General features: G+C 41.7%; 3 protein-coding genes, 1 long non-coding RNA gene and 6 other non-coding genes across 11 annotated transcripts; 9 read left to right on the plus strand and 1 right to left on the minus strand.

Moving 5' to 3' along the window:
* The first annotated feature begins 1,170 nt into the window (after positions 1 to 1,170).
* On the plus strand, positions 1,171 to 6,850 carry sb:cb1058 (uncharacterized protein LOC394209 homolog). The gene is made up of 3 exons (XM_041965330.1): positions 1,171 to 1,228; positions 3,291 to 4,079; positions 5,342 to 6,850. The coding sequence occupies exons 2-3, from the start codon at positions 3,387 to 3,389 to the stop codon at positions 5,495 to 5,497; spliced, it is 849 nt and encodes a 282-aa protein (XP_041821264.1). The 5' UTR covers positions 1,171 to 1,228; positions 3,291 to 3,386; the 3' UTR covers positions 5,498 to 6,850.
* Positions 6,851 to 8,203: 1,353 nt separating this feature from the next.
* LOC121626595 lies at positions 8,204 to 12,932 on the plus strand. 2 transcript variants are annotated; one of them, XR_006007960.1, is made up of 14 exons: positions 8,204 to 8,217; positions 8,806 to 8,842; positions 9,101 to 9,135; positions 9,460 to 9,502; positions 9,693 to 9,740; positions 9,929 to 9,981; positions 10,416 to 10,461; positions 10,808 to 10,855; positions 11,055 to 11,108; positions 11,704 to 11,762; positions 11,944 to 12,000; positions 12,105 to 12,150; positions 12,407 to 12,452; positions 12,626 to 12,932. It is a non-coding gene; the product is annotated as an uncharacterized LOC121626595 (long non-coding RNA). The 2 variants fall into 2 exon arrangements; XR_006007961.1 differs by having other exon boundaries at positions 12,108 to 12,150.
* On the plus strand, positions 10,531 to 10,595 carry LOC121627031. The gene has a single exon (XR_006007991.1). It is a non-coding gene; the product is annotated as a small nucleolar RNA SNORD29 (small nucleolar RNA).
* Positions 10,912 to 10,981, plus strand: LOC121627032. The gene has a single exon (XR_006007992.1). It is a non-coding gene; the product is annotated as a small nucleolar RNA SNORD30 (small nucleolar RNA).
* Positions 11,254 to 11,379, plus strand: LOC121627037. Its single transcript, XR_006007997.1, has one exon. It is a non-coding gene; the product is annotated as a small nucleolar RNA SNORD22 (small nucleolar RNA).
* LOC121627035 lies at positions 11,806 to 11,875 on the plus strand. Its single transcript, XR_006007995.1, has one exon. It is a non-coding gene; the product is annotated as a small nucleolar RNA SNORD31 (small nucleolar RNA).
* On the plus strand, positions 12,241 to 12,310 carry LOC121627034. Its single transcript, XR_006007994.1, has one exon. It is a non-coding gene; the product is annotated as a small nucleolar RNA SNORD31 (small nucleolar RNA).
* On the plus strand, positions 12,486 to 12,560 carry LOC121627033. The gene has a single exon (XR_006007993.1). It is a non-coding gene; the product is annotated as a small nucleolar RNA SNORD31 (small nucleolar RNA).
* arl2 (ADP-ribosylation factor-like 2) lies at positions 12,861 to 16,011 on the minus strand. Its single transcript, XM_041965189.1, has 5 exons — positions 15,809 to 16,011; positions 15,414 to 15,524; positions 14,474 to 14,636; positions 14,196 to 14,276; positions 12,861 to 14,076 (listed from the first exon to the last, which is right to left on the minus strand). Exons 1-5 carry the CDS (start codon positions 15,871 to 15,873, stop codon positions 13,942 to 13,944), a joined length of 555 nt encoding a protein of 184 aa, XP_041821123.1. The 5' UTR covers positions 15,874 to 16,011; the 3' UTR covers positions 12,861 to 13,941.
* Positions 16,012 to 17,429: 1,418 nt separating this feature from the next.
* On the plus strand, positions 17,430 to 24,864 carry batf2 (basic leucine zipper ATF-like transcription factor 2). Its single transcript, XM_041965062.1, has 3 exons — positions 17,430 to 17,998; positions 19,295 to 19,414; positions 21,860 to 24,864. Exons 1-3 carry the CDS (start codon positions 17,864 to 17,866, stop codon positions 22,928 to 22,930), a joined length of 1,326 nt encoding a protein of 441 aa, XP_041820996.1. The 5' UTR covers positions 17,430 to 17,863; the 3' UTR covers positions 22,931 to 24,864.
* The last annotated feature ends 2,641 nt before the right edge of the window (positions 24,865 to 27,505 follow it).

The following is a 27,505-nucleotide window of genomic DNA, read 5'->3' on the forward strand; positions in this document are numbered from 1 at the left end:
ATAATGCCAAAGATTAAAGAGACAGAGTTGTGAAGAACGTATTAATCGAGGGACGCAAGGAATTTCTTATGTGACTTAGTCTGGAGAGTTATTAATGGCTTATTAATGAGACCTTTTCAAGTTCATTAAATGACCTCTGACCAGTCAGTTTGACAATTAAACTCAGTTTTGTTTTTGTCAGATTAAGGTTGGACTAATTAAATGAAAGGTTCTCCCTGTCATGCGCTTTGCTGATACGCCTTCAGACTGAGAACATGTATCTGATTGACGACAGCTCTGTGAAGCTGAACTTTAGCACAGCGGTGCGCTGAGCTAAATGCTAACATCAGCACGCTAACATGCTCGCAATGACAATGTGACTGTATTTGTTTTCAAGTCAACTCTTGTTTTATGTATTGTCTTTTGTAGAGGGATGAGCTACTGGCGGATCTTCTCCTCCCCCATTAATAACTCCCTCAAGGGGATCTGACACTAATTCAAGACAAATGACCAACAAATGACTGTTTCATAGAGCTACAGACAGAAAGTTGCCAACTGTACAACTGGAACCTGCTCACAAAGGAGAGGATTTACAGTTAAATTGTCACATTGTCTTGAACACGTTTAAGCATTGCATCATTCTCGTGTTATGAGCTGTAAAAGTTGGGTTGTACGTTGGAGACGGTTGAACGCTCGGCCTTTGAGGATAACGTTGAATCTCTACGTACAATATCTCTGTGACAGCTAAGGGAAGTTCATAGTTAATGATTGACAGGCACTGATATATAATTATAAGAATAGGATAGTTGCCTCTGGTGGGGAGATGTTTTCTTGCAAGCTGAAACTGTTTTTGACTGTGTGTCATCTAATATCTTGTGTTTGTCTTGCAGATTTGAAATCAGAACTTTATCTCTAAGACATTGTGTGTTCAGGGGTGTGAAGAAGAGGTGTGTGTGTGTGTGTGTGTGTGTGTGTGTGTGTGTGTGTGTGTGTGTGTGTGCGTGCGGTTGAGAGGAAAGAGTCAGAGAGAGCGAGACAAAGAGTCCTTGAGAGCGAGAGTGCTCCGCTGTGTGCGCCCTTTTTGCCTGAGCGGTGACAGAGCTGAGTGGGCGTGTGACGTCGCCTGTTAGGGGAGTATCCTGAGCTCAGTTACTCACACTCACACACAAGAGAGCTTATTGCTCACTGGTGCCCACACACACACACACACACACACAGAGAAGGAAAGGAGAAAACAGCAAGAGATCAGGTAAGACATGCAAGTCTTTCTTATCTTAACATGTCTGCAGTTTGAATTGTATGAGATCATCGTGCACCTTTAAGTTGATTTCTGTAAGAAAAGAAGTGACAGCTCTCTCGTTTCTCCTTGCAATCAATGGCGGGATTTTAAATGATTTTTTCTCATTCCTTCAGGCCTGTTTGTCTGCTTTTCTCAGTGTTTGCCTGCTTGCTGCTCCATGAACTATTTTGTCTGCTTTGTTTACATTCTCAGCGTTGTGTCATTCAGTTTTAATTCTGTGATTTTGGATGTGAGGCGGTACCTGCACCTGGGATGACTTCACTTACGTAGCACTCAAAAAGAATCTATCACTGCACAGAATGTAGTTATTGTATTTATGTATTTAGCAATCATATTATTTTAATTAGTTTATTATAACTTTCATTATGTTGTCTTGATTTGACTCCACTGTAAGTTTTAGCTGTACTTATTACATGTTGTTTAAACTATTTCTTATTTTATCCACTCACAGACCCCCAGTCCTATAAAACTGAAAAAAACATCTAGCTTTAAGCTATAGGCGCTATCACTCAGTGAAAAGTAAGCGCTAAAGCCTATGAGCAATTCAAATGGCATCTTTGCAAGTGCTGGCTTCCAACAAGCACGTTCACAAGCTACAGCTAACAAATGCTACATTAGTGCGTCTCAATTTACCTGCTCGAGGTTGACATAAGTACTAAAAATTGTAATTTAGCCTGTAGACAGTCCGCTTTCTTAAAGAAATAGTTCAACGTTTTAAGAAATATTCTCTTGCGGAGGTATTGATGAGAAGTTTAATCATGCTCTCCTGTCTGTACGGTAGATGTAAAGCTACAGCCAGCAGCCAGTTTGTTAGCTTAGCTTAAAGACTGAAAACAGAGGGAAACAGCTAGCCTGGACAGGAAGTCACTGCTCCCTGTAAAGAGTCTTACACAGTAAAACCACAGCCAGTTCTTTTTACACTTTGGTTTTTGTATGAATTAAACAAGATGTACTGTATTAAATAGTGACTTAGGGAGAGCTGGAAGGGAGATTTTTAACTGTTGGACAGAGACATGCTAGCTGTTACCCTCAGTTTCCAGTCTTTACGCTAAGCTAAGCTAATTAGCTGCTGGCTGCACCTTCACTTTTAGACTTTAAGAGCGGTATCTTCTCATGCTTTGATATAGATGTGTCCATTTCCCAAAATATCCAACTGTTTCTCTTAAGTGTGGACTTTCTACGGTGTTTTTCTGAACAATGGGTGCCTTAGTTTATGTTTGCTAAAGACCTACAAAGCCAGCAAGTCCAGAGAATAAAAATGAGTTGGCATGAGGGCAAACTATAACCGTGAATGGTTTCTCTCTTTTGTTTGTTGTCAAATACAGATACTGACAGCAAAGATCAAACATGCACTCCTTACGTAAGGTTGTGTTGTAAAGGATTGAAGGGTAATTGGCACTGAGTCAAACAACACTGCTCTCTCTCCCTGGATTAAAACCATTAAGAACTTTTCATAGCATCGTCATAGGAGGTGTTTTACCTTTGATTGCTAAAGGAAATCGCCCACTGTCACACTGACACCACCTTTCTCTCATATTTGTCAAAATTGGCGAATTTGATCATACGCCTCTTGCACATTACTGGGAATGAGCCAAATGTTATGCTGACTTTGGTATTGAGAGATAGCCACCATGAAGTCACTGATTGTGGCCTCTTTACAGCGTCCAGCTGGAGAAATCAGAGTCAAAGTCTGAGTCTGCGTGTCCATGTTTGTGTTTGTCTTCAGCTGCGAGGACATTGTGCCTTTAGCTTTGACATTCAGTTATCATCACAACCCCTGATAACGCTGTCTGTCCCTCACACACACACACACACAAAGTCAAGTCCGAAACAGAACTACTACTACTACTTTGGCTCATATGAAAGTCTCTGGGAGCCACTATGAAATGATAAAGACTGTGTGTGTGTGTTTGTGTGTGTGTGTAAAAGGAGACCCAAATAGTGAGGCTGAGGGCAATGTTATGTAATAGTACTAATCTCTAATCTCTGTCTCATGTCCCCGATCTTTCAGAGGCAACAAAAAAAGAAACTCTGAAGCACGCAAAACGAAAAGAGTGCAGCAGGAGACACAAGAAGTGAAGAAGAACAAGAGACAGAAAGAGAGAAGATGACAATCGGTAAGAACTCCAGGAAAAGCTCGGTGCGGAGCTCCATCAGGGCCCCGAAGTTTCTGGACAAATCCAGCGGCTTCTACGGACGCCTTGATGAGCCTGAGGCCACTGGAGAAGGGGAGGAGGTGAGGGGAAACGAAGTGGAGGAGAGGTGGAACGGGATTGAGGACAACAATAGAGAGGGGGGAGTCGTGAGCAGCCCGAGCCCAAGTTCGATGCATGTTTCTGGTGCAGACGAGAGAGGAGAGGCGGAGGCGTTTGACTTCAATGAAGGGATGATGGAAGGCGACGGGGAGACTCTCCTCCGGAGGAAACCCAGCCGCCGCAGCAGCAGGTGGAGGAGAAGCTCCAAGAGGAAGCAGAAGGAGGGGAGAGCCGAGGAGGACGCGGCCCGGGATGAGAGGCCCAGCCTGAGCACGGACAGTCCAGTCCTGGAGGACACCAGGGTGATAATCGAGGTCCAGATGGAGACAGTGCAAAAGGTGGAGGAAGAGGATGAGAAGGCAGGAGAAGGAAAGGAGCCCGCGCTCGTGCACTTTACGGTTCAAGAGGATGCAGATGACCAGGTCCTGATCAGAGACAAGAAGAGGGGGAGAGAAGAGGAGGGAGAGGAGGAGAGGAGGATGAAGAGGGAGCAAGAGGAGGGGATGAGGGTGGTGAAAAGGAACTCGGTGAAGAACTACCGCAAGGTGAGAGGAAACAGACAAAGAAATACAAAGAGAGAGCTTTATGTTGTTTCTCTCACAGAAAACCTTTATCAAATTCTGCTTTCTGCATCTCACATTTATTCCATATTCAGCTTCCGCCCACCTGGTTAAACTTTAAGCCCCTCAAGGTTACATAACCAAGTCCTCACAGTTTGTTGAACAGAGGGGTAAAGTTCTCCCTCGACATCCTCCACATACTGACTATTATTCACCATGGAGACTATCACCTTAATAATAGGCTGCCACTGGGGTCAAAGTACAGCAGCCACTGGTGCATGTTACCAACTCATTAAGTAGCGTCCTCTGATAGGATTTTTTTTTTCCTTTACGTCACATTTAACGACATGAAAAAACCCAAGCTAGAACAGAGGTTTCACTAGCAGGCTGTCGGCAGCCGTTTGTGACAGTACGGCATGTACCTTCACCTGGTTTACACGTTCCCAAAGATTTTCTGCTTCCATTGAAGCATGTGCACAGAGGTGACATTCCTGTGCCTCCTATATCATGCCCTTTGATCAGCGGAACGAAGTACGGCAGTATTGACCCGCCTACTAAACTCACACCATAAAAACATTCCACTGCTGTTAGCCAATCAGCCTCCACCCCCCGGTCCCCAGAGCCTGACCTCCTGAGGACAAGAAAGCAGAAAGAATACATTTCTGCAATGTAAAGTTCTAATTTGTGCATTTTTCTCATGATACTGTGACCGTTTCACATCTTCACAACAATCTGAGAAACAGAATTCACTCTTAAGGTTAACTGGCCACCAACTAGTGACACGTGCAACCGGCTGCTGCGGATATAATTTTATTTCAAGGGGTCACAATTTGAATACAGTTAGGAAGCACTGGTTTAATGCAACAGCACACAGTTATACTGTATATGATCGAAATTTAACAGATGCTACACATGTCAGACTGTTTAAATCAGTGATTGAGACCAAGTAACTCCAGACAATCAGCTCTTTAATATCCTGGGAAGTTCCCTGGAAACAGCGGTGACATTTTGCAGCATCTACAGAGACCGCAGAGGCAGTCAGTTTGTATATTTCCAATGATCTGCTTGTGTAAACAGAGTCAGTACACAGCAGGTCCGCTGAACACGCAGAAATGTGAGCTTCCTCTACAAGGAAGCAAACAATTCACCATATATGGAGGATCGCAAACCATTTTCAGGGCGGCCTTCTTGCTGTATTTCAGATCAGGCATGCGGATCGCTAATATTTGTCCTCTTGTTCCCGTCAGGCGTTGGACCGAGCCTTTCGTCGCGGCTGGGAGGCCTTCATCGCCAACCTCTACAGCGTCACGCTCACGCCTGTGACGTCAACCCCGCCGCCATCCTCTTCACCGTCCTCAAAGAAGAAACAGATGCACAGCTCTGTGCTCGCTGAATTTCACTAGAACTGGTGGGCGACATGGACCATAAACTTACCCCTTTCTGTTTTGTTTGTTTGAATCCTAATTATATCGTGTTTCCACTAATACTGAATTGTGACAGGCAATCCTTCCTCCATGACCTTTACCAAGACCTGAGAGGGGACTTTTACATCATAAGACCCAACATTAATTATCTATGCTAGTTACCGAGTCTTACAATTACTCATCATAGGGTCAACATGGTGCACATGTCAACAGCTGTTGATCCTACACAGAAGAGTATGGGACTGGCTTGAATGGAAAAGTTCAGTCTCTATGTGACTGAGCTCAGCTGCTTCCGGTCCCCTTTACATTTAATAACGTCTTTAGCTCCTTACATCCAGTCCACTATTAAGAGCTTTAGGCACAAATAATCTTTGTTCCTTTGGTTTAGCACTATGAAACTGAAGCACTGATGTGGAACCAAAAGGAACAGAAATTGCTCACCGTATAGCGATGACTGATTAGTGGACTTTAGTTGTGGAGATGTTCAGATTTTGAATGTTAATCAGTGCCATTTATTGCTGTCTGGCAGCTAATCAGTAATCAGGGAAAACATGTGATTGTATGTTAATATTTGTGGAGAAATATCAGTTTTGTTTTTTGTTTTTTGTTTTAGCCAATGTTAATCCATTTGAACAGTGATTTTCTCATCTGCGCATGTACAGATTGTTCGGCTTGTCAGTGTTTGACCTCTTTGTTAGATAACGTTTATCTCTCACTGTGTGTTCTGGTGAGGGTTGCTTAACCTGAAGGGACAGGACGGGAGAGTGTTTGCATGTGTGTGCATTGAAGAGAGAGAGAGAGAGAGATTTTTTTAAAAAAGCATGGCATTATAAATCAGCTCTAAAGACATTAATATGTGGAGTGATTGTTAGCATTGCAGCTGCACATCATGTTTGTTGTACATGTCCTCATTTCAAAAGAGAGGCCTAAAACATCAGTCATTGGCTCTATGTGGGTCAAATAATGCTTAAGAGCTAACTATAGCTTCAGTATCAAGATGGACAAGAAGACATGATGAACTATAAGTGATTCAAGAGGTTTTTCAGTGTACTAATGATTGAATCCTTTAAATGAAAAATGCAATGTTTACAATAAGCCTGCTTTAATGTCCTGTTATCCACGATGTATTTGTTTTTTTATATTACCTCAAGTGCACTCAGTAATTCTTGCAGACTAGACTGAACAGGTGGCAAAACTTGTTGCGGTTGAAAATAATGACTGTCTAAAAAAAATGTGTTAATTTTTATACAGATCTTGTTGTATCCAAATCAAAGCTTCTGATGTCATGAGCTGTAACAAGAAGCACTTTAAATAAAGATTTAATTTATTGTACTGGTTGTATGTTCATGTTCAGTATAATTTCAAGATAAATGTAGTATATAACTCTTAATTTTCACTGTTCCAACAATCACCATCTCTGGTGTGGTGGAAATAAACCCTTACTTCACCGTTTTAGATGTCAACAACCTGTTGTCCACACTGCTTCCCTGATGTCCCCCCATTGCTCCTCTTCCGATATTTTCACATCTAGCGGAGTGAATTAAAGGTTTATTCTGACCAATCCAGATTTGGTGATCGTTGGAAGAATGGAAAGACGAACCATGACAGTCTTGTTGAGTTTTATTTTGCTCCTTGAAGTGTGTACGGTGATAAAATGACTGTTTCTGCAAATGGAGTCTGGTGGCTTTGTGATAGGGCAGTTTCTGGTTAAACAAAAAGGATCGTAATCTTGTTTGTGTCCCCCATCAGTCACTTGGACACAGAAACATGGGAAAAATACTTAAGCTAGCCTTTAAGACCAGGCTATTTTCCTTGCACACCTTTAGAGATAGTTGAAATTGCACCAGAAATCCCGACTGTGTCTAACAAAACACAAAAACATCAGGATACAGCACACAAAAAGAGCATGCATGGAGCTGTTTGCAATGAAATATCTGACTTTGAATTTGAGTGAAGTGCATACGCCAAAAGATAAAATAACATATAATGCTATACACATAGTGGGCAGCAATGAAAATGACCTGAGGTAACTGGCTGTGTGTGTGTGTGTGTGTGTGTGTGTGTGTTTGTGTTCATCTTATAAACATACAATGCAGGTATATCTATGCTCATTTGATAGATTTGTTCAAGCGATAAAATGTGGATCAAGTTTTGTCATTTGCACGAGGCAGACAGAACTGAGAGAAAATGTGTTGTTCATATTCCTCATGTTATTACTACTACTACTACTATTATTATTATTACTATTCAACTTTTTTTTATTTTTATACTAATTTCGAAAGTATTATGAGCAATAAATCTTCAACTGATTCACAGGACAGAAAATGTTGCTCAGCAGGCTCTATGTTTGACATTGCGCTCGAGCCATGCCGTTTCCGTATCTTTGCCGCCATCTTGTGGATGTTAAAAACGTTGCTTTTTCTTAACGGAAATGACGTAGTAAAAGAAATCCTCTGCACTTTCCAAAAGTTTGTCTTCAGCTCTAGCATCAAAGTCCTCGCTGTACAAATAGCGAGTTACGGATATGTGTAACAGTTGCCTCTGTTAAGTTAAATTTGTCCGAAGCTAAATGTAGCTCATGGGAAGCTTAGAGCCGTTTCCCCGGTGGAAGTTTGTCGGGTGGGAGGAGTCATTCAGGCGGGAGATAAAAGGCAAATGGACCGGCCTCCTCTTCCACTTCCTTCTGTCGTCTGGTCGAGGTAAGATCACGTACTTTACAAGTCAACTGTCATTCAATTGCGCACTTATTTCTTTTACTAGGTAACATGTAACATTGGATGGCTATTGCTTTGACGGTATAGCACATCTGCAGTTATAGCTATCCTTCCCAACCCATTTACAAACTCTTGCGGTGTTTTAGCTAGCAGCTTGGGTGCAGCACCCGGCCAGATATGGTCACAATCCTTCACCATCTGCCTGTAAAACATAAAAAATTCATCTGATTAATTTTTCCAACAGACACAGCAACATGTTTTCTAAATGCTGCATGTTGTATTTGTTAGACAACACAAGATTAACTTTTTCATGAAGCTCTTTCTAGAAATGGCCGCTGCTCGTTTAGTGTGGCTGCAAGTAGTGTCTCTCAATGATGAAAATTTTCACAGACCTGTCCTGAATGACTGTGATTGCATTTAATTATTCTGATGTGAGACACTTAAATTAGAGTAGTATTATCGACTCATGTCGGCCGGAACACGTTGCATGGTGCGGTCACGTGTTGGCCGGCCAGATGACATTAGCCGGTTAGCTGCAGCGTGCTAAAGCTACAATTTCATATTGTTTTCTAGATGGCGATGAAAGATCCAGAAACTACTTTCTGCCCAGGTAATTTCTTTATGCCATTTGGCTTGTTTTCACTATAGTGTTAGATATGCATTAATGGAAAATACAGATAACATGTGACATAGCATGCCTTAACATGGAGCTTCATGCTACTGTGATGTCTCATTTGAACTCTCTCACTGAAGCATCCTTGAGGAAACTTAATCTCTCAAAATTCTGAGTAGCATGACGCTCTTACATGTGTGCCTATCTGAAGTTGCCCTTATAACCCATGACATGCTTCTTCCCCCTGTTATTCAGGTGTGAGAAGAATGTGGCGAAACTCTCCACTTAAGGTAATTAGAAAATGTTGTTGATCATCTTTAGTAATGTTAATGGTTTTGCTGTTGTCACTCAGCCTATGATCTCTGATTGCTCGAGAGCTCAGTGCTGCTGTGATGAATCTCTGAACTCTCTCTTACTGAATCAGCCTTTGAAGAAACTTCTTTACCAGATTCTGAGTAGCACATGGGCTCAAATAAACAAGCAAAAAGACAAAACACAATAGTTAGAAGCACCTGTGGGCAAAATGGCTCACCATGAGACATGTGCTTAAAACTAGATAATTGCAGTATTTTCATAGTCCTCCTATCTGAATCAAAACTTCTCTTCCCCTACAGATGTTCAAAGCCAGAGATGAAGAACAAAAATGAACTTAAGCAGGTGAGCTGGACTGATGCTACATGATGCATCAAATTCTGCAATGGCTATAATTGATGATCATTTTCAAAAAGACAAGCATATGCCTGATTTTTGTGATGCTAGGTTTTTAATCTGATCAGCCTGTTTTTAAAATGCTGAAGCCCAGATTCACACCCCAGTTTATGGCTAACCACCAATTTGTCTTTTGTAGGTTTTTGATGCATTGTCAACTCACCAAACCCTGCAAAGCTGCACACTGGTGAGTGTCAGATGGATCTATTCTAAGAGTATTCAGTAGTGGGGTATAAACATGATGATTACAATTAATGACAAGCATATGCCTGATTCGAGTGATGTCAGCCTTTAATCTGATCACCCACTGTTAAACTAACCCATAGTGTTGAGTTCCCGAGCATGTAATTCACTTACTGGTGTTTTCTCTGCCAGGTGGGAGTTTGGTGAGAAGCTTGAGGGAGGATGCCACGAGGACATTTCAGCATGTGAGTCTTAACATGAGTTTGTGTGATTGTGACAAGGTATCAGAAATGCCTTTGCTGGAGAGCATCAAAAGTGTCATTTTATATGAGAAAGTGGCTGCTGTGAGCACAAATCTCATCTCATGTATAATTAAGTGGAGAACTGCATAATCTCAAAGCATGTGCTCTATAATAGTTTGATTTTTGCACTGATGAGCTTAACTGGAACAAGATGTTACTCAATCTCAGCTTGAAGTGTCAAGTTTCCTTCAGTGCGAAGTCTAAAGCAAGGTGTTTCTGACTGTTTGAAAGGATGAAATGGGGTAGCACCCATCAAATGCCTGGACGACTAATGTCACATGGCAGTTTGTCACCAAAGCCCTGATCAAACGTTTGATTCTTAATATGCTACAAGAGATTATTGTTGAACTCGGCTGAAAGGCTACTTTTTTGTGCAGAGACTTTGAATACTTGGAAGAAGAGGGCACCCACTGAAGTCGCATGGTGAGTCTTTTTCTTTTAAACTCATTTTGAAGTGCATTCATAAGTGAAAGTGTCCTTTCTGTAATGCAGTTCCAATGATGATGATACTTAGCTCACTTTGACCCGATGTGAAACGACACGAACATCTGAGCAACTGCATTTCTGTAGCACATCTGTTCCTCTGAACTTTTGGATAATTTTACGATTGACACTAAAACTTTTGCTTTGAACACTGGAGCTTAACTTAAGCTGTCTTATTCTTAACATTGCCATTTTGCCTCTTAATTAGTTCTGTGTAGCCAGTGTTATAGTTTGGACATGAACGGTTTCTTTTGAAGTAAAGGACCTTTTTGTCTTCTGTCAACAGGTGATAATTGGCCGCTTCAGCAGCATGACTAAGGTGTTCTAGTTGAAGGTAAGATGTCACAAGTCACTGCCACAGCACCAATAGCCCTTAATCACAGACTGGCTGAAAGTGATGAGATATTTTTGGAATCTCGTTCGTCTGAACTGCTGTTGAGAAATGGAATATCTGACATCAGCGAAGGTTTGCTGCTGAAGGTGAAACTCTTACCATATTGTGCACAGACCTCATGGTGTGTTGTCTGTTGCAGGTACCTGGCTTTGGACACTTCAGAAGATGTTCTCTCCCGAGGTGTTTTGTCAAGGTGAGTTAGCCCTTCACACTCAGTGTGAACACTCAGTGCAAGCACATGGGCCATTCTTGAGCCCAAATCACATGACCTAGCCCAAAATGGTGGGAATTTAATAAAAGTTGGAGTTAATAATTACGACTGCCTTGTTGCATCGTTTCCTTCGTGATGACACCTGCACACGTCTTACGCCACGTGTCAATGCCAGAACCTGCAAAGGTGAACCCACTGGTGTTACCGTGGCAACAAGGGGAAGACATGTTGGGGCACCAACAGTCTGAATGGAAACGAACTTAACATGATTTGAAATCTTATACGTTAAGATGTTGGTGTGTCACAGCCAGTGAGCTGTGGGTGCTTGCTGAAGTCAAATTTGATCTAGAGCTGACCTTTCTAGATGAGGAGCAAACATGAACACACATCAGATTAAATGTCATGACTAGAAATGACACTGTAGTAGTAACAAGCACTCAAACCAGATTCCTAGTCTGCACCCATCAGGTTGAGTTTGTTTTTCCTCCTCCCACTGGGTTGTATGACACACTGCTGATCACATTCTGTGAACCAGCAGGCTGGGAAACTTGATGACTTTTTCTTTTTTTTTTTTAAGTTCCATGTAAATGCTGAACTGAGGACGTTGAGGTCAACTGTATCGCCCCAGCTCGTCAGGTAAGTGTCTGGTCAGCATGGTCATGTTTGCTGGCGAATGTTAAGCAGAAGTGATGAGTTTCTTATTACCGCCCCAGTCTGAGAATTCATGACTGATTGGTATCCCCTCTGATCACACAGGAATTAAATGTAGTTATTACCTTCATCAAATTGGGTTGACTAACCCTGATCTCTTTTGCAGGGTTGGTGGCACCGTCTGACTTGTGTTGAACAGCACAGACCCTTGAGTCTGCTACAGGTAATGCGGGTATAGTAAACGTTTCTGGGACGTGTCAATGATGTGACTATTCTTTGGCTAACCCTTGCAGGCCCAAAGGACTGACACTTTTTTTTTCTGTCTAGCAGCGAGAAATCATCACATGATCTTGAGCTCAGTTGGCCCATGTTGGTGAGTATTTGAGCAATATTATGGTTTGAAATGGGAGATGGGTTTCAAAAGGTGGAACTGTTGAATTTCCAAACTAAATGTTTAAATTTAAGCAGAAGTGATGAGTTTCTTATTACCGCCCCAGTCTGAGAATTCATGACTGATTGGTATCCCCTCTGATCACAACTAGACTAAAGGCTTTGATTTTTTTTTTTTTTTCAAATTGCACTGGTTATACATTTTTAACAGTTTTTTTTTTTTTTTTTTTTCTCTTTAGCATAGATGAACCTGCTGTGCTGCTGCCTACTGCTTTGGGGCATTTGGTAAGAATTCAAAACTTAATTGTAAAATCTCAAATTAGAAGTGATGAGTTTCTTATTACCGCCCCAGTCTGAAGATTCATGACTGATTGGTATCCCCTCTGATCAACACGAAGTACTGTTTAGTTCAGTGGTGAGGTTTTTGCCACCCCTTTCTAAGATGTGTTTCTTTGCAGACTCTGGACTGAATTTGGGTTCCATCACAACACTCCTTCAGCCAGCTTGGCTCCAATACAATTGATTAACTGCAGTTAATCTAAAGATGAAGTGATGCTTCAGAAGACAGGTTTATTTGTTTGTGTTCCACTTGATTTGCAAAGACAGAACCTACACTTGACATTAAATCCTGCTAACTGAGCAACAGGACTGCTGTGACATGTTGAATTGTGCTTTGTAATGACCTGTCTGGACTCTTGTGTGCATTTCCAGGTAGCTGGAAAGTTTTAATGGTGGAAATTTCAAATAAAATGTAGGTTTCTGTACAGTTTATTGTGTGGTCTTATATTGCATTCAAGCTTCTCAGACAAAAGGACTAGCATGAGCATGTTTAACAGCCATGACACAAGAGGAAACTGACAAATACAGACCATTGTGAGCAGAGTAAAAGCTAAATCTACAGCTTTTAAAAAAAAATCTGAATCATGTAGGGCTGAATAATATGCAAAAATCATTTTGACAGATTGAAGTATTACAATTTGAGTGGGCTTACTTTTTTTTCCTCGTCTAGTCATGTTACCATGTCTGTGGATTTACTTGTAGCACATGCAATCTCTGTAGTACCACAATACTTCATTTATAATAGTTGTGATACATTTACTTTTTTTTTTAAATCACTGAACGCAGCTCGTGCAATGTGGGTATTGCACACAGCAATATTTTGATTCATCCATAAAAGGTGTTTCAGAACACCAGAGCAATCTAAGTCCAAATGTGATTAACTTAAATTATAAGAAAAGATTAGCATTAGAGAAGCTGGAAACTTGCATCCAAGAAGGGGGCAAAATGTACAAGCTAAGAATCAAAGAATACCAAGTGTATGTGGTGTTGACAGCTTAGTGTGTGAATTTGAACGTGTCTGAGGATGTACTCTATGAACCTGTGCATTTCAATAGTGGCACAGCAATATCATTTCAGTGGGTATTTACATTTTATTAAAGAATACATTTGTGCTAGTGAGGCACAAATCATCAGCTGAAAGTGGGAGCCAACTAAGGATTCATGTCAGTACAGAAAACAAACTTTGTAAACAAGCTTTCAGTGTGTGTGAATTTACTAAAGGACTTCCCACTCTGTTCTGTCTAATATCTAAATCAAATATCTTAAATATATAAAAGCCAGGCATGACTCCAGTAATCATGGATACAGATGTCTGCATGTGGCAGCAGCTTCAGATCTCCATAGTCCAAAAATTAGCCTGGAATCATGTCAGAGCTCATTAAACGAGAAGTTGCTGTTCATTTAAAAAAAAAAATAAATCAGGCACATAAACAACTCAGTCAGAAGTGAAGATCCTTGCAGCGATATCGTCTAATAGCCAGTCCACTCCACCTAACAAATTCTCTCCCGTTACTGCACTGCAGCCAATGATACACCAGTGATGGCTTTTGATCTCATCCAGGGCCAGCGCCTGCGGGACGAACACAGAACATACACTGTGATGCACAACGTCTGGGTAATTCAACTGTAACCTGACATGAAGAACTTGCATCAGTGAAATTAGAATTGGAATGGGGGTATAAATCTCACCTCTCGTATTGCGTCTTTTGACAGCGCTCCCGGTAAGTCCTGTTTGTTGGCAAACACCAGCAGCGTTGCGCCAGCTAACCTCTGCATGGAGGAAAAGACAGGTATAGAGATTGATATAGACAGTCCTTTACTATTATTCATCACAGTCTATTAGTGTTTGGGGGAAATATGGAAAAGTTATGTAGCACTAACATAAAAGACCTACAGTTAACCACTAAACCCAACATGTGCTTCTCCATCGTGTTTGTGTGTGTGTGTGTGTGTGTGTGTGTATACACCTCCTCCAGCAGCAGTGCACTGAGTTCCTGCCTGCAGTCCTCCAGTCTCAGCCTGTCTGCGCTGTCCACCACCCACACCAGCCCGTCTGTGCTCTCAAAGTAGTTCCTCCAGTAGGAGCGCAGTGACTTCTGACCCCCGACATCCCAAATGTTCAACTTAAACCTAGAAAGAGAATTTGGTATTTAACATTCCAGTTACTACAGGGTGTTCACTGTGAACAGAGGTCAGGGTGAACACTGACTGTGAGAAACCCGTGAATGTGACAGTAGTGTTGAGCTTCGATTCAGTTCCTTTGGGGGGTGTTTTACTTATAGCTGTGTTACTGTGCATAAGTCAGGTAATCGATTTTGACTCATGAAATGTGTGTTTTGACTCCTACAGCGACGAGAATGACTAAACATCTTCCATGAAAACAGCCTATTGAGGTAAGACTAAATATATGCAGCGGTGGAGTGTAACTACCTGCATTTATTCATGTGCATATTCAAGGTACTTCTACTTTATTTTAAATCTACTTTTTACTCAATTACATTTTTTCATACCCTTGCTGTCCAGTTAAAACCACGTATCTCCAAATGTGCAAATTTTTAAAAGTGATTTTTTTTTTGAGAAACTGAAGGATGAAGTGTTACTTTAAAGTTGAGAAAACATTCCTACTTCTTAAGCTAAATTAAGCGTCAAAAGTCCCACTTGCATGGAAAATGCATAGTCACAAAGCTGAAAACGGGGCTGTTCTCCTGAGCTCATGAATATTTGACTTTTTAGATATTTGTGGTTCTCAGAGAACAGCGACGGAACGACCACATGGCGATCTCACAGAATATGATGCATCGCTGTAGATTAAAGTACCCAGCAGTGAATGAAGTAGTTAAAATTACATCCACAGTAGTAAAATGCCAAATACACACACGAATGTAGCAGTCATATACTGCGTCGTACCCTTTGTGCTCCAGTGTTTTGATGTTGAAGCCCAATGTCGGGGAGATGGTACTGACGTCTTCTCCGTTAAACTTCTTCAGGATGGTCGTCTTGCCCGCGTTGTCCAGACCTCTGCACGAGCCACGTTAAGGAAGAAACTCTCAGCTGACAATTCAATAGCCTGCTTGACTAACGGTGCTACATAGCTAGCACGGTAGCATGATAGAGCACAATATGCGCGAAACAAACGTCACAAGCATCGAACAGTTATTCGTTATTATCTAACCGTACACAGATAGAAATGCTGCTGCTCGCGACTCTTATGTTACTGACACATAAAAAGTTATTATCACGTTGGTATACGAATACTTTGTTTCCAGCCAAGCTAGTAACGTTGCACTGTTAAGACAGGATACAACATGAGCAGTCTCATCTCCCGCTCCTTCTGCTTCATCTTCTTCAAAATTGTCAGCAAACCCATCGCGACGATGTCCCGCTGTATTACAGTTACAAAAAATAGGCTACTTTTACTGATTTATATGAAAGATATTTAGCATCAAACAGCATTGCGAACCAGGAAGAAACTGTGACGCTAATCCCGCCCCCACGCAGCCACCAATTGGACTGTCCGGTCCGGAGAGCGAACGTTGAACGAATCAACGTTCGCGCTTCGGTTTGAGACGTTTGGAGCTGGTTGGTCGGTGAGCATTTTTAAGGTGTGGCTGTGGTGTAGAGGCGCATTCTTATGGGTTTTGGCCCCGTGTGTCTGTTGTGGGAATTACATATTTGATTTACGCAATCTGGGGATGTTCTGACTGTCACACCTTGTTTCCCACAATGTGCAGAATATAAACTACAAAAATAAAAAAAAAATACAAATTTAATTGGAGGATACAAAAATACATTTGGTACGGTTTTCATATAGCTCCGTTAGCCCCCTACAAATATTTTAAAACAGTGCAAAAACATACTGCAGTCCAAAACCTTTCAAATTCTGATTAACGCTGATTAAACAAATAAACAATACAAAATGTCTTTTCACAGGTCTTATTCACAGGAATTCACAATATTTTAACATTTTTATTTACTCACAGCAAAATAACATTAAAATTATGGAAATTATAATTAGTATAATTTTGCATAAAAAGGTTTTATAAATGCAACAGTTTATTGAGGTGCTTTCAACAATACATAGGTGTTCGTCTTGATAATTAGCAATTAATTGTAGCAATTAATAATACATCTTAATAATACATTAGTATGTTAGCTGGATATTTTGAGCATTCAGCTTTCTGGATATGTGATTTTACCTCATTATAAACTTTAAGTCTAATTAAGTTCGTCATATCATCTGAGCTATTAGATTTATGATAAGCACTGATATCCTCACTACCAAATTAACAAGTCCAACATTTTATAGGTTGAACACAATTGTGAAATCAGTATATGGAGAATTCCTTCTCACATCAGGCTAAATAATTTACACTGATGATCAATATGAGGAAACTTTGTAAAAACTAGCTTGGGTATCTTTGAGTTGCTTAAAAGATATTAAGCCATGTACATGGTTGGCACAAGAATGGCTCCTTTTTTACCTTCAGTTATATAATTTCCTGTTGAGAACCAGTAAAGGCTGCTGTCTGGGGGTTAGGTCATTCATTTCCTGGCAAAGCCACTTGAAAAATCCCCTGCACGTGTGGGAGGAGCAGCTTCTTTCTTAAATTGGTCATTCAGCCCCAACCTGTTCCTGTCCCAGAGCATCTTTTCCCATTCATGCATGAGGATGCGTTCAGGCGCTGTCGAAAATGTATCTGTAGTCGACCGCACATTGACAGTAAGGCGGCATAGCTGTATGGTACTAATAAATATGCACTGATGTAGGAATTCTTGAAAAGCAGGCTTAAATTTGTAAGTACAATAAGTCAATAGCTGCAGAATAAAGACTCAAACAGATTGGGTGCAAACCATGCTTGATGTGAATGAGTTCGGTTCGTTCTGCTGCTTTTTTGGCTTTCTATCTAAAAAGCTGCAAATCTACTTTTATCACCGGTCCAGTTTTTAAACTTTTTAGCTTCTAGCGCTGTTATACCGATGGAGCCTCAACTAACATAGTACACGTGAAGGCAACACAGCCAGACTTACCTCGCAACGGGTCAGTTTAAAATAAGGAGAAACCGAAAGCAGCTGCAGACACTGTGTTGCATCATCGGCTTTCTGATGCCAAGCCTCCTTCGCTCAAAAGACATCCGCCGGCTGACCGCTTCAGCACAGCGCCACAGACCCGACAAGTCACCAAGCAACCGGCACACATTAACTTGCACCACGGAGATACAGCCTTCCCTCGTCAGTGGCCCGCACTGTTTGGGTTTTCATTCAGAGTTTACTGCAAACTGCAGAGAGGCGCGCTGGTCGATTTGCATGGGTTCACCTGCGGGAACGCTGCACGGATGATCCGGGCCGGGTGAAGGTTCATGCCGGTGGACGGTCTGACAGCCAGTCTGCTGCTGGGAGAGAAGATGTCCCCGTTATTCATGGACACCGGGTACGAGCCCAACAGCCCCGGCTCGCTGTCAGCCGAGGGGAGCCACAGTACCACCGCTGGATCGGTGAGTTTCAATGATCAATCAATCAATCAGTCAATCCAGAATAGACTAGGCTATAATCAAATCATATAAATAAGTGTTTGTTTTTTTTTTACTGTACTGTCGATTTGTAAAACAAAACTGCGTTAAAATTCTGGCTAACACTTGCACTAGAAGTATACATTTTACAGAAATATTATGGGAATAAATGAGATTAATCACCCAAACTAATCATTGAATGTTATTTGTTATCCATGCATTTCATGTATTTGAAAACTTTTTCAAAGCACGTTGTTACTAGTTTCTACTGTTATCAAATCACTGCAGTGTAAAGAGACGTATAATATACACTGTGATTGCAAAGCCCCAGTTTATTATATTATATTAATTTATATTATTGGATGTCACCCCCACTCTGGCTCTCCTTGTTTTCTGTCACCTCTCAACTGTCCATTACCCAGTAAGAGCAGAAATGGCTCCAAAATACTGAAAATAGAATAAATCAATCGCCTAACAGCGGTCTAAAAGGACTGCAAAGAAACAGACGTGTGCAGTATTTCTCAAGCATTTCTACCTCATAAAACATGCCGCAGTTAGAACAGTTGGCACCAGTTCGCGTGTCTGATAGCGATAATGATTGTTGGCTCCAGCCTGGAATTCCCATTTCTGACCTCGGTAATCACTGGCTGATGTGTGTGCACACGTCTCCACAATCAAAAATAAAATCTCCCGTACTGTGCGAATGAATATGATGCACTTCCAATCTGATGACATCAAGATGAACGCAAAGTTATCTTGTTTTCAGGGAAGCGACCTGGATAAACACTTAATGTAGGTAAATAATTAGTGCTTTGGGTCCTTTTGATGAAGAAATAAGAGTCAGACACAGTGATGGAAGAAATCATTAGATGCAGCCACATTGAAAGACTCTTCGGCATTACAGCAAATCAGTCGGGAGCATGTAAATTTAACATTATATCTAATTTTCAGTTGTTGACCTTCAGATTACCTTTTACACTTGACTTTTCTGTGGGAGGCTTTGCTCCTGAATTAAGCATCACAAGGTACAGAACAACTTCCTGCTTTAGCAGAGCGAACACATGCAATTTCATGTGATAAGTGTGTCTCATGACCTTATGAACTGTGAAATCTGCGAAACACCATGCAACATCAAACAATTCTATATGTCTGCCTAAAAGGAACATGTCTTAAAAGGCTGTAGAGGATGACGCAAGAGAAATATGCTCCTGGAAAACACACAAGCTCAGCATGTACTGTCATTAACCCTAAACGGGTGCGTCTGTGTGTTAATCTTTACAGGAGAGAGAAGGAGACGGACAGCAGGCGGGGAAGACAGGGTCAAAAAGACAAGAGAAGAACCGAGACGCTGCGAGAAGGAGCCGGAGAAAACAAACGCAGAGAGCAGATGAGCTTCATGAGGTTCGCGACATTCACTCCTGATCTTCATTTTCTCCTTCACCTCACTTCTTCCTCTAACCATCACAGTGTCACTTTCTGTCTCTCTTTCAAACACACACACACACACACACACACACAGACTGTGTGACTGGTGGCGTGTGTGTCTTGTGTAATCTGTCAGCATGCTCGTAGCCGTTTCTTGTAAATAGTCTGCTTTAGGAGAAGGCCTTCACTCCCTCCCATCTGCCCTTCCCATTGGCCTTTCCTTTCCTCCCTCTGCCCTGCACACACCCACAGGCACACACACATCCCACCTCTGTTTTCCTTTCTCTTTTTTTCTCTTTTTTTTTCTCCCGAGGGACAAATCCCAATCACAGATGTCACAGAGAGGTGCGGGCACACACACACACACACACAGTGGGCTTTCTGAGGCACTGAGTCACACGTCTGATTGGGCTCAATGAAGCGAAAGGTGGCGCGACTCAGAAGCTGAAAACTTCTTAAATTTCTTTTAAATATCAGACATAATTTCATCCTCCGAGAATACTGTCATCCCTCTGAAAAAGCAAGTTAATAAGTGAGCTTTGGAGGCGCTGGAAGGTTTTTAGCAAGGCTCCCCTATGTGTCCAGTCTTTATGCTAAGCTAAGCTAGCCATCTCCTGACTTTGGCGTCGCATTTAGCATACTCTCGGCAAGAAAGTGAGTAACTACTGTCATCCAAAATGTCTGCTGAGGTCCTCACTGGTATCATACTATCACAGGTTTCTGTGCAGCAGAGCACAGGATTTGCTCCTCAGTAGTGTTATTAATTAATTGTGGTTCTGTGTCTCAAAGAATAACAGCAAAGGTTAAAATCTGATCTTCGGGACACAAAATGTCTCAGTAAGACAATATGAAATCTAAACTTGTAGTTTACTGCGCTGCACATGCTTACAGTTTGCTTTCATGTCCTCCTACTTCATGTCCTGATATAACTGGTTGGATTAGTGTGTGTTTACTGGATTCGTGAATGGGGTTGCATGTGCTGTTTGTGTGGAAGGAGTCCAGACTTTCACTTTCTGTCTCTCTTCTCTTTCTGTTGTGGATGTCCCGCCTGCTCATTTCAAAGAAGTGTCTCTGCCACAAACTAGGGCAGGGCGATATGACCGAAATAGTATTTTTTTTTTTGTTTGCCGCTGTGACAATATTATACCACAGTATCACAAAACAGTAGTTCTCCACTCAAAACCTGATTCTTCCTCTTTTCACTCTATAGCAATGTAAGGCAACACATCTCAGGAAAAAATAAAGATAAAAATAATGTGTTTACTGGCTCCTATAAGCCTGCATGTGTTTTGAAAGGAGTAACCTGCCCCATAATGTAGGTTGATTATTAAAGGCAAGGTGACTCATTGTCAGAGTTAGATAGGGTTGGATTAGGAATTTTAACAGCAGTTCAGTTTTGAAGTGAATCCGGCTTTGCGTTGACCTTCAAAGCAGTCCAAAGTACAATGATTAGCACACACATGTAATGTTAAGGTCTAAGACTTCTGCTGAAATATTAGTGTGTGTTGCTCGTAGTGTTACCTTCATGTGTTACAGGAGTCAGTGTTACTGCGAGGAAAATAGTCATTAGCTCTATTTGTGCATCGCCCTCTACCTGCATGTTATGGCAGCAGCAGTAAAGCACATTGTTTTCAATATGCTAAGACATTTAGCACGCTAATGGTGGTATTGCAAAATCCATGTTGTGGCAGATGCCCGTGGCGAAGCTGCTACACTGGCCACGGCTACCACAAAGCAGTTTCACATGTAAACGCTACACAGTCGATGTCACCAGTTCAAGGTTCAGCGCACCGCTGGTTTGACTGTGATTGTGTGGCCTTCTGAAGAATATAGCAGAAATTAAACCTTGCTGAAGGGAAACACTGTTCTTGTGAGTCACTGATGCTCAATGGAGATGAATACTGGTTGTTATGGAAGTGTTTCCAGGCTGCACTGAAACTTAATGAGGCCATAAAGGCAGGAGTTTAGTTCTACTGGTAAAGCAGGGGAAACCGTCTCAGAAACTCTAAATAGGAACAGGTTTTTTCTTGCTCCCTCCACCACCTACCCTCTCCTTTCTTGCTGAACTAGCAGTATTGGCACCTAAGAGCAATATTTCAGTTCTCCTTCGCTCTACGGCTGGCCGAGAGTCACCTTAAAGTAGAGTGTCATTAGTAAAGCTTTGCTGTAGTGTTTTATTCCAGCACAAGTCAGGCCCGGAGTGAGCCGATGTGGGTGGGATGGGATCGCGTTTATTATTTGTCTTTTGATGTATGTTTTTAATCAGTTTTTATGGCTGGTGAGTGCCACTCATAGGGATAATAAAGATATACCTGACTTAACTTGACACTGACTATTTTGTCATTTCTGACCCTCTTTTCTCCTCTCCTGTTCATCTCTGTTTTTCCAACCCCCCACACTATTTTCCTTTCTTCTCCTCAGGAGCTCCAGTGTCTGGAGCGATCGAATTCAGCACTTCAAAAAGAGATAGCCTCATTGAAAAGAGACCTCCACCTCTACACGACGGCTCTGGAGCGCCACAAGCCTGTCTGCTGCCTCCGAGATGCCGCATCCAGCTCCAGCTTGACAACCCCCCTCTCGCTTTCCCCCTCAGCAGACTGTAAAGCCGCCTCCAGCCCTCCTGGCGTCCCTCCTCAGGCCTCAGCCTCCACTCAAGCTGCTGCCCCGTCACCCTCTACCTCCCTAACCTCCAGTGTCGGAAGCCCTCATCTCTCATCTTCGACTCCTGCTCCAACAACAGTAGCCTTATCCGCCGACCCCTCTTCGGAAGTCTTCACTTCCTCCAGCTTGATGACTGTTCCTTATTCTGTCTCTTTCTCCACACCCCCGGCTGCCCACTCTTTGTTTAGCAATGATCCTCCTTCTCTAATCACATCAATGCCAACAAACGTACCCTCCAGCTCTCTCTCCAGAGCTGCTCAGCCTCAGTCGAGGCAAGGCGCCATCGATGAAGGTTCACCGTCAGCAGACGCTTGTTTCTCGACACTTCATCCTGGGGCACTGGACGCCTTTCTTATGAAACAAGCCTCCTTTCTAACTGCCTCATCTAATGTAGTGCCCCATTACTCCCATGCAGTGGCAGAGAACACAGCTCTAGTAGCACAAGGTTTTCCAATGACTGTGCCCCAGCTTCATCCAGGTCACTTCAGGGGAAATCAAGTCGATTCCAGTTCACCACCGTCTCTTTTGACGCCAACTCTTCAAGATCCTGCGCTTCAGTCCCTCTCAGTTTCCCTTCATTCAAAGCCGGAGCCGGCTCCTGTCCCTGCTTTTTCCTCAAAGCCAAGTTATACTCAACACGTTGGGCCTAATCCTGTGTCTCTGCTTTCCATGCTCACTGTCCCCAGTCCCCTTAATGAGTCTCAGACTACCTCCGGCAGCTTTAATGGCCCTCTCTCTCAACCCACGCCATGGCTGCCACCATTAGTGGATCCCTCAAGAGATCTCTCCCTCTCTGAGCTCTTAGAGGTCAACGACTGGATACTGCAATAAATGGGATTAAGTAAAAGCAGCACTACATGCCACATAGACATTTAATTTATATAATTCAGTATTTTGAGAAGTTTATTCAAACTCTGGAGTTTTTTCAATCAAGTGGGACCAGGTGATACCAAAAGACAACAGAGACATTTGACAATTGAGATCTTCTGAAAGAGCTCAACTGTAGCACCAACTGTGAAATGCAATGTTTTATGAGACATAGTTATACATCTGGCATCTGCATGGAAAACCTGACATCATAAAATGAACCAAGGGCCAAAAAAACGCCTGGGCTGCTGCTCATATTCAGCTCTCTGCTTCTTAAAGGGATACTCCAGTGGTTAAGTGGTGCAAAATAGTGCATTTAGAATGCAAAGATGAGGTTTCAGAGACTGGAGTCAGATTTGTTTTTACTCCTTTACAGCTCCTAAAATGGATAACTTTGGGTAAAAGGTCAAAACTCAATGAATATAATACAACTACAATAAATGAGCTACTTTTAGATGAAATGTCAACAGACAACGCAATAAAAGCAGTGCACAGTTTTTCTGCTTTTGAATAAACTGCAGGTAGAAGTTATGCCTTCCATAATCCAGAGACGAGATACTGAAAAACTGAGTCAACATTTGAAATGTTGACATGACTTTTAGACAGGGTGGAGTTCTCACTTCCTTCTAACTTCAAGGAAATGTTATTAGGAGAAATTTCCATCTGTGTCTAATCCGAGTCGCGGTGTGAACATAGGAATTGGCTTAAGGAAGTTAACCACACAGCCTTGGCTTGGCTGCATGATACGGTCATGTTGATTCAACACCAGGAAACTTTTTTTATTCCTTTTTTTTTCTTGTCTTTTTACCTCGTTCAAAACAGATGATCAAACACATGCACTCTCCTCACATATTTTGCTGCTATTGATGTATTGCCATATTGGAATCCAAAAAAAAGTCAGATTTTTAAATTTGTCTTTTTAAAAGCTGCAGTTTGTGTTTCAACATTTCCTATAACAAAATGGATTAATGTTATTACTTCCTCACTTCAAATAACAGAATTGCGTCACTTCAATTTAGTGTAATTCTTCTTCTATATAATTTGTTGTTCATTTAAAATCTTTTACCAGGCTTTGCTTGCAAGCGTTGATGCACAACTAGAAAATCCCAAACCCTCAGGGGCCCCAAAGCCCCCAGACTGAATGTATGTCTGTTGGTTTTAAATTTCATTAATTGCAAATAGTAAATAGTTTGGGTCTCTGTATTAATTATCTGTTTCATCTACCTGTCTCAAGGTGCATATTACTGTTTGCGAACACGGCCAGTAGGGGCTCACAGCTCATTTTTGCCCTGGGGCCCTCTAGTGGTTAAATCCAGCCATGATTGCATGGACCATTTCTGTGCCAAATCATGAGCCTTTTCTGAAGCAGCACACTGACAGCAGGCCTGCATTGGTCATGAAGTGAGACAGATATAGTGGCCCACTACAAACCCTGTGGGTCAAACCTTATGATAAAATAGTTGTATAGTTAACAATTAATAATGAATTCCCTCATTTTCCTCATTTCAAGTGAGTCAAACAAGAAGAATTTTTGGACTCCCTCTCTATGTAACTGACATAAGATGGGCCTGCTCACACCAGTCGGTATTACTGCTGTAAGGAAGTTAAGGGTGGATTGTAATTTGTTTATAAAAAACTTAAAATGACGATTTTGGTTTTTCAGAGGATGATTTACATGGATTTACATGGATTACTCTGCTTTAGATACACTTTATCGATAGATATATAGGAAATACATGAGAGTTTACGCCATACAGAGGTTTATGATTTAGTGTGAGGCTTTGTGTGTGTGAGTTAGGACTATTTTGTATTTATCATGCATTGGATTAATATATTTATGCTGTAATTCTGGTTGCAATAGAACAGCTAATTAAAAATAAAACATTTTATTGAAACTGTTTTATTTCACTTTTGTTTGATTTACAATTATGTTCCATAATTAACAACAGTCAACGATTAAAACAAAAAAATTGAGCACTATTTATCTATCTGGTTAAACAATGTCTTAAAATATATATATTGTAAGAGTAATTTTAAACTCTTAATCACATTTTCCAAAAACAAAATTACATTTTCAGTGTTGCTGAAATGTGTGCACTTTGTACCATGCCTCAGGGTTTCGATGCTGGTCCACGAGTCCGGTAAGATTTCACTGTCCCTGACAAATGGGAGAAATTCCAGTCACAGTGTGTTTATGGACCCTATGTTCCCATATTTTTATGTGCAAGTGAATAATGGGGACACAAATTTGTGAAAGTGGCCGAGCATTGAACAAGCTAGCAGCTAGCAGCCAAAAAATCCCTCTGGAAGTTTGCGCAACGTCAGTGTGCGTCCACTACAAGTGTTTGTAATTGCTACTGACAGGCTCAGATTGTTAATCTAAGTGTTTGACAAGCTTATGGAAAGGATCCATTCAGAGACAGACATTTTTGTTATAGAGTGAGATCCTTTTTGTTTAACTAGTATCACTCACCAAAGCCACCAGTCTCCATTTGCAGAAACAGTCATTTTATTTTTGTAAAACACATTTCAGGAAAAAAAAATAAATCTCACCAAAACCTTCTTGGTTCATCACTCCATTGTTCTAACAATCACCACCAATCCACAGAATTGGAACAGAGAAACAGCGTGTAGAGTAGGAATATTTTCACATGTAACTCGCTAATTAAATTCATCAGACATTATAACTGGATTGAGGATTAAAACATGTCTGACTTCAACAGATTTTCCCAGTGAGAAAACAATAATTACCAGATAACTGAAACTGTGTCGTGTTTTATGAACACATTATCCTGAAATTTATGTGACTACATTAATAAAATATAACAAATTCAATCAACTAATATTTATAGTGCTGACTAGCGAGGATAGCAACGTTTAATCATTTAGTCAACTGATTCCCAATTTGCTAGTTCACCTTTACAACCTCTGTGTGTGTACTCACTCTTGCAAACTATTCTAACTCAATTTATCCAACATGCATATAAATCAATTCATAGTAAAATGTGTATAATACAGTGTACTAGCAAGCTTAATGGTGGTGTCATTCAAACTATGCCACTGTGCTTTAGTGCATGTATTGCCTAACATTAGCTTTACTTTACGCTTTAAAACTCTAAAGTGTTCATTTGTGAAGATTATCTTGCTGAACAAAACGTCTGCATCCTAAACTTTTCTTTGCCACAGAGCCTATTTTCTTCAATAACCCAGAATCCAACGGAAAAATGCCACTGGCTCGCGGTCAAAGGCACGAGGTGAAGCTAACTTCCGGGCCGGCCTACAACAATACGTCATCCCAGCAGCGCTCTCCAACTTTGGTGACCCCCCAGCGCCATCATCAGGTCAGCATGTTTGATTTGATCTAATTCAATTTGTCTCAGTTGCACTTTGTTTTTGTTTTTTTTTGCTAATTAGAAAAAATTAGCATGCTCACATGCTAAACTAAGACGGCGAACAAGGTAAAAATGTGTAAAATCGGCCATGTTAGCATGCCTTTGTTAGCATTTTGCGTACAGCCTGGTAGAGCTGCTAGCATGACTGAAGTAACATTTTAGCCTTGACATTAAATGATGCAGCCTATTGTTAGAAATTAGGAAAATGTTACCAGATTAAATATAATTTTGAGGAGGTTTTAAAACATTAGTCCACAGTTGCTGTAGAGTACAACACAATAACAGAGTGCTTTAACCCGGAGTGTTGCTACTGGCCATTGTTAACAGACCAGTATTAACAGCCTCATGTGATAGCAAACAAGATGCAGACCAGTAGCGCTTCCAGCCACTTACCGGACTGCCGGTCCCCCCGGTGTTTTTCCCAGAAGGCAACCGACTGAGCTCATCTGCGACACAACACAGAGGAGGAGGAGTACAGGAGGAGAGGAAGGGGCGCAGGCGCATGCTATTACGCACGCCCTTGTGCTGGATATAAGATTTTGGCCGGAGTATGTTTATGGTGAGAGGAGCAGTAAGGAGGCTTTAAGGCGGACAGCGCAAACACGCCAGCAAAACACACTCCATGCCAGCCAAGGTGTGACTTTGACAGAGAGATAATTGCGCTTTTGAGTGCGCGAGCGTGTGTGTGCGCCCGCGCGACAGCAAGAGAGAGAACAAGTGGCTCGTGAAGAGAAGAACAATGGATGGGACTTGATCCTCAAAGCCCACTACAACCCCAAGCACAAACAACACGCACACACACACACACACACACACATACACACACACTTGCGCGCGCTCACCTCAAATAGGAAGCGAGGAAAACGGGGAGAGGGACGGGGGAGTGGGGGGAGTCAGACAGAAACACTGATGAGCGTCAAAGCGGCGCACTGCTGGAGAATAGGAGCGAACATTTCCTATAAGGGTGAAACCGTTTAGCGGAGGTGATGCAGTGAGAGCACTAATGACGCATCTGTTTAAAATTAAACCGGCTTTAAGTGGCAAAGCAATTCCACATAAATAAAGGCAAATAAATAAATAAATCCATCCTATAGCGTCATCCGCAGTGAAGAGCCTCTTTCCTCCCTCTCTCCTTGCACCACCTTTA

This window comes from Chelmon rostratus, chromosome 23, assembly GCF_017976325.1.
Source record: "Chelmon rostratus isolate fCheRos1 chromosome 23, fCheRos1.pri, whole genome shotgun sequence".
NCBI classification, from domain to species: Eukaryota; Metazoa; Chordata; class Actinopteri; order Chaetodontiformes; family Chaetodontidae; genus Chelmon; species Chelmon rostratus.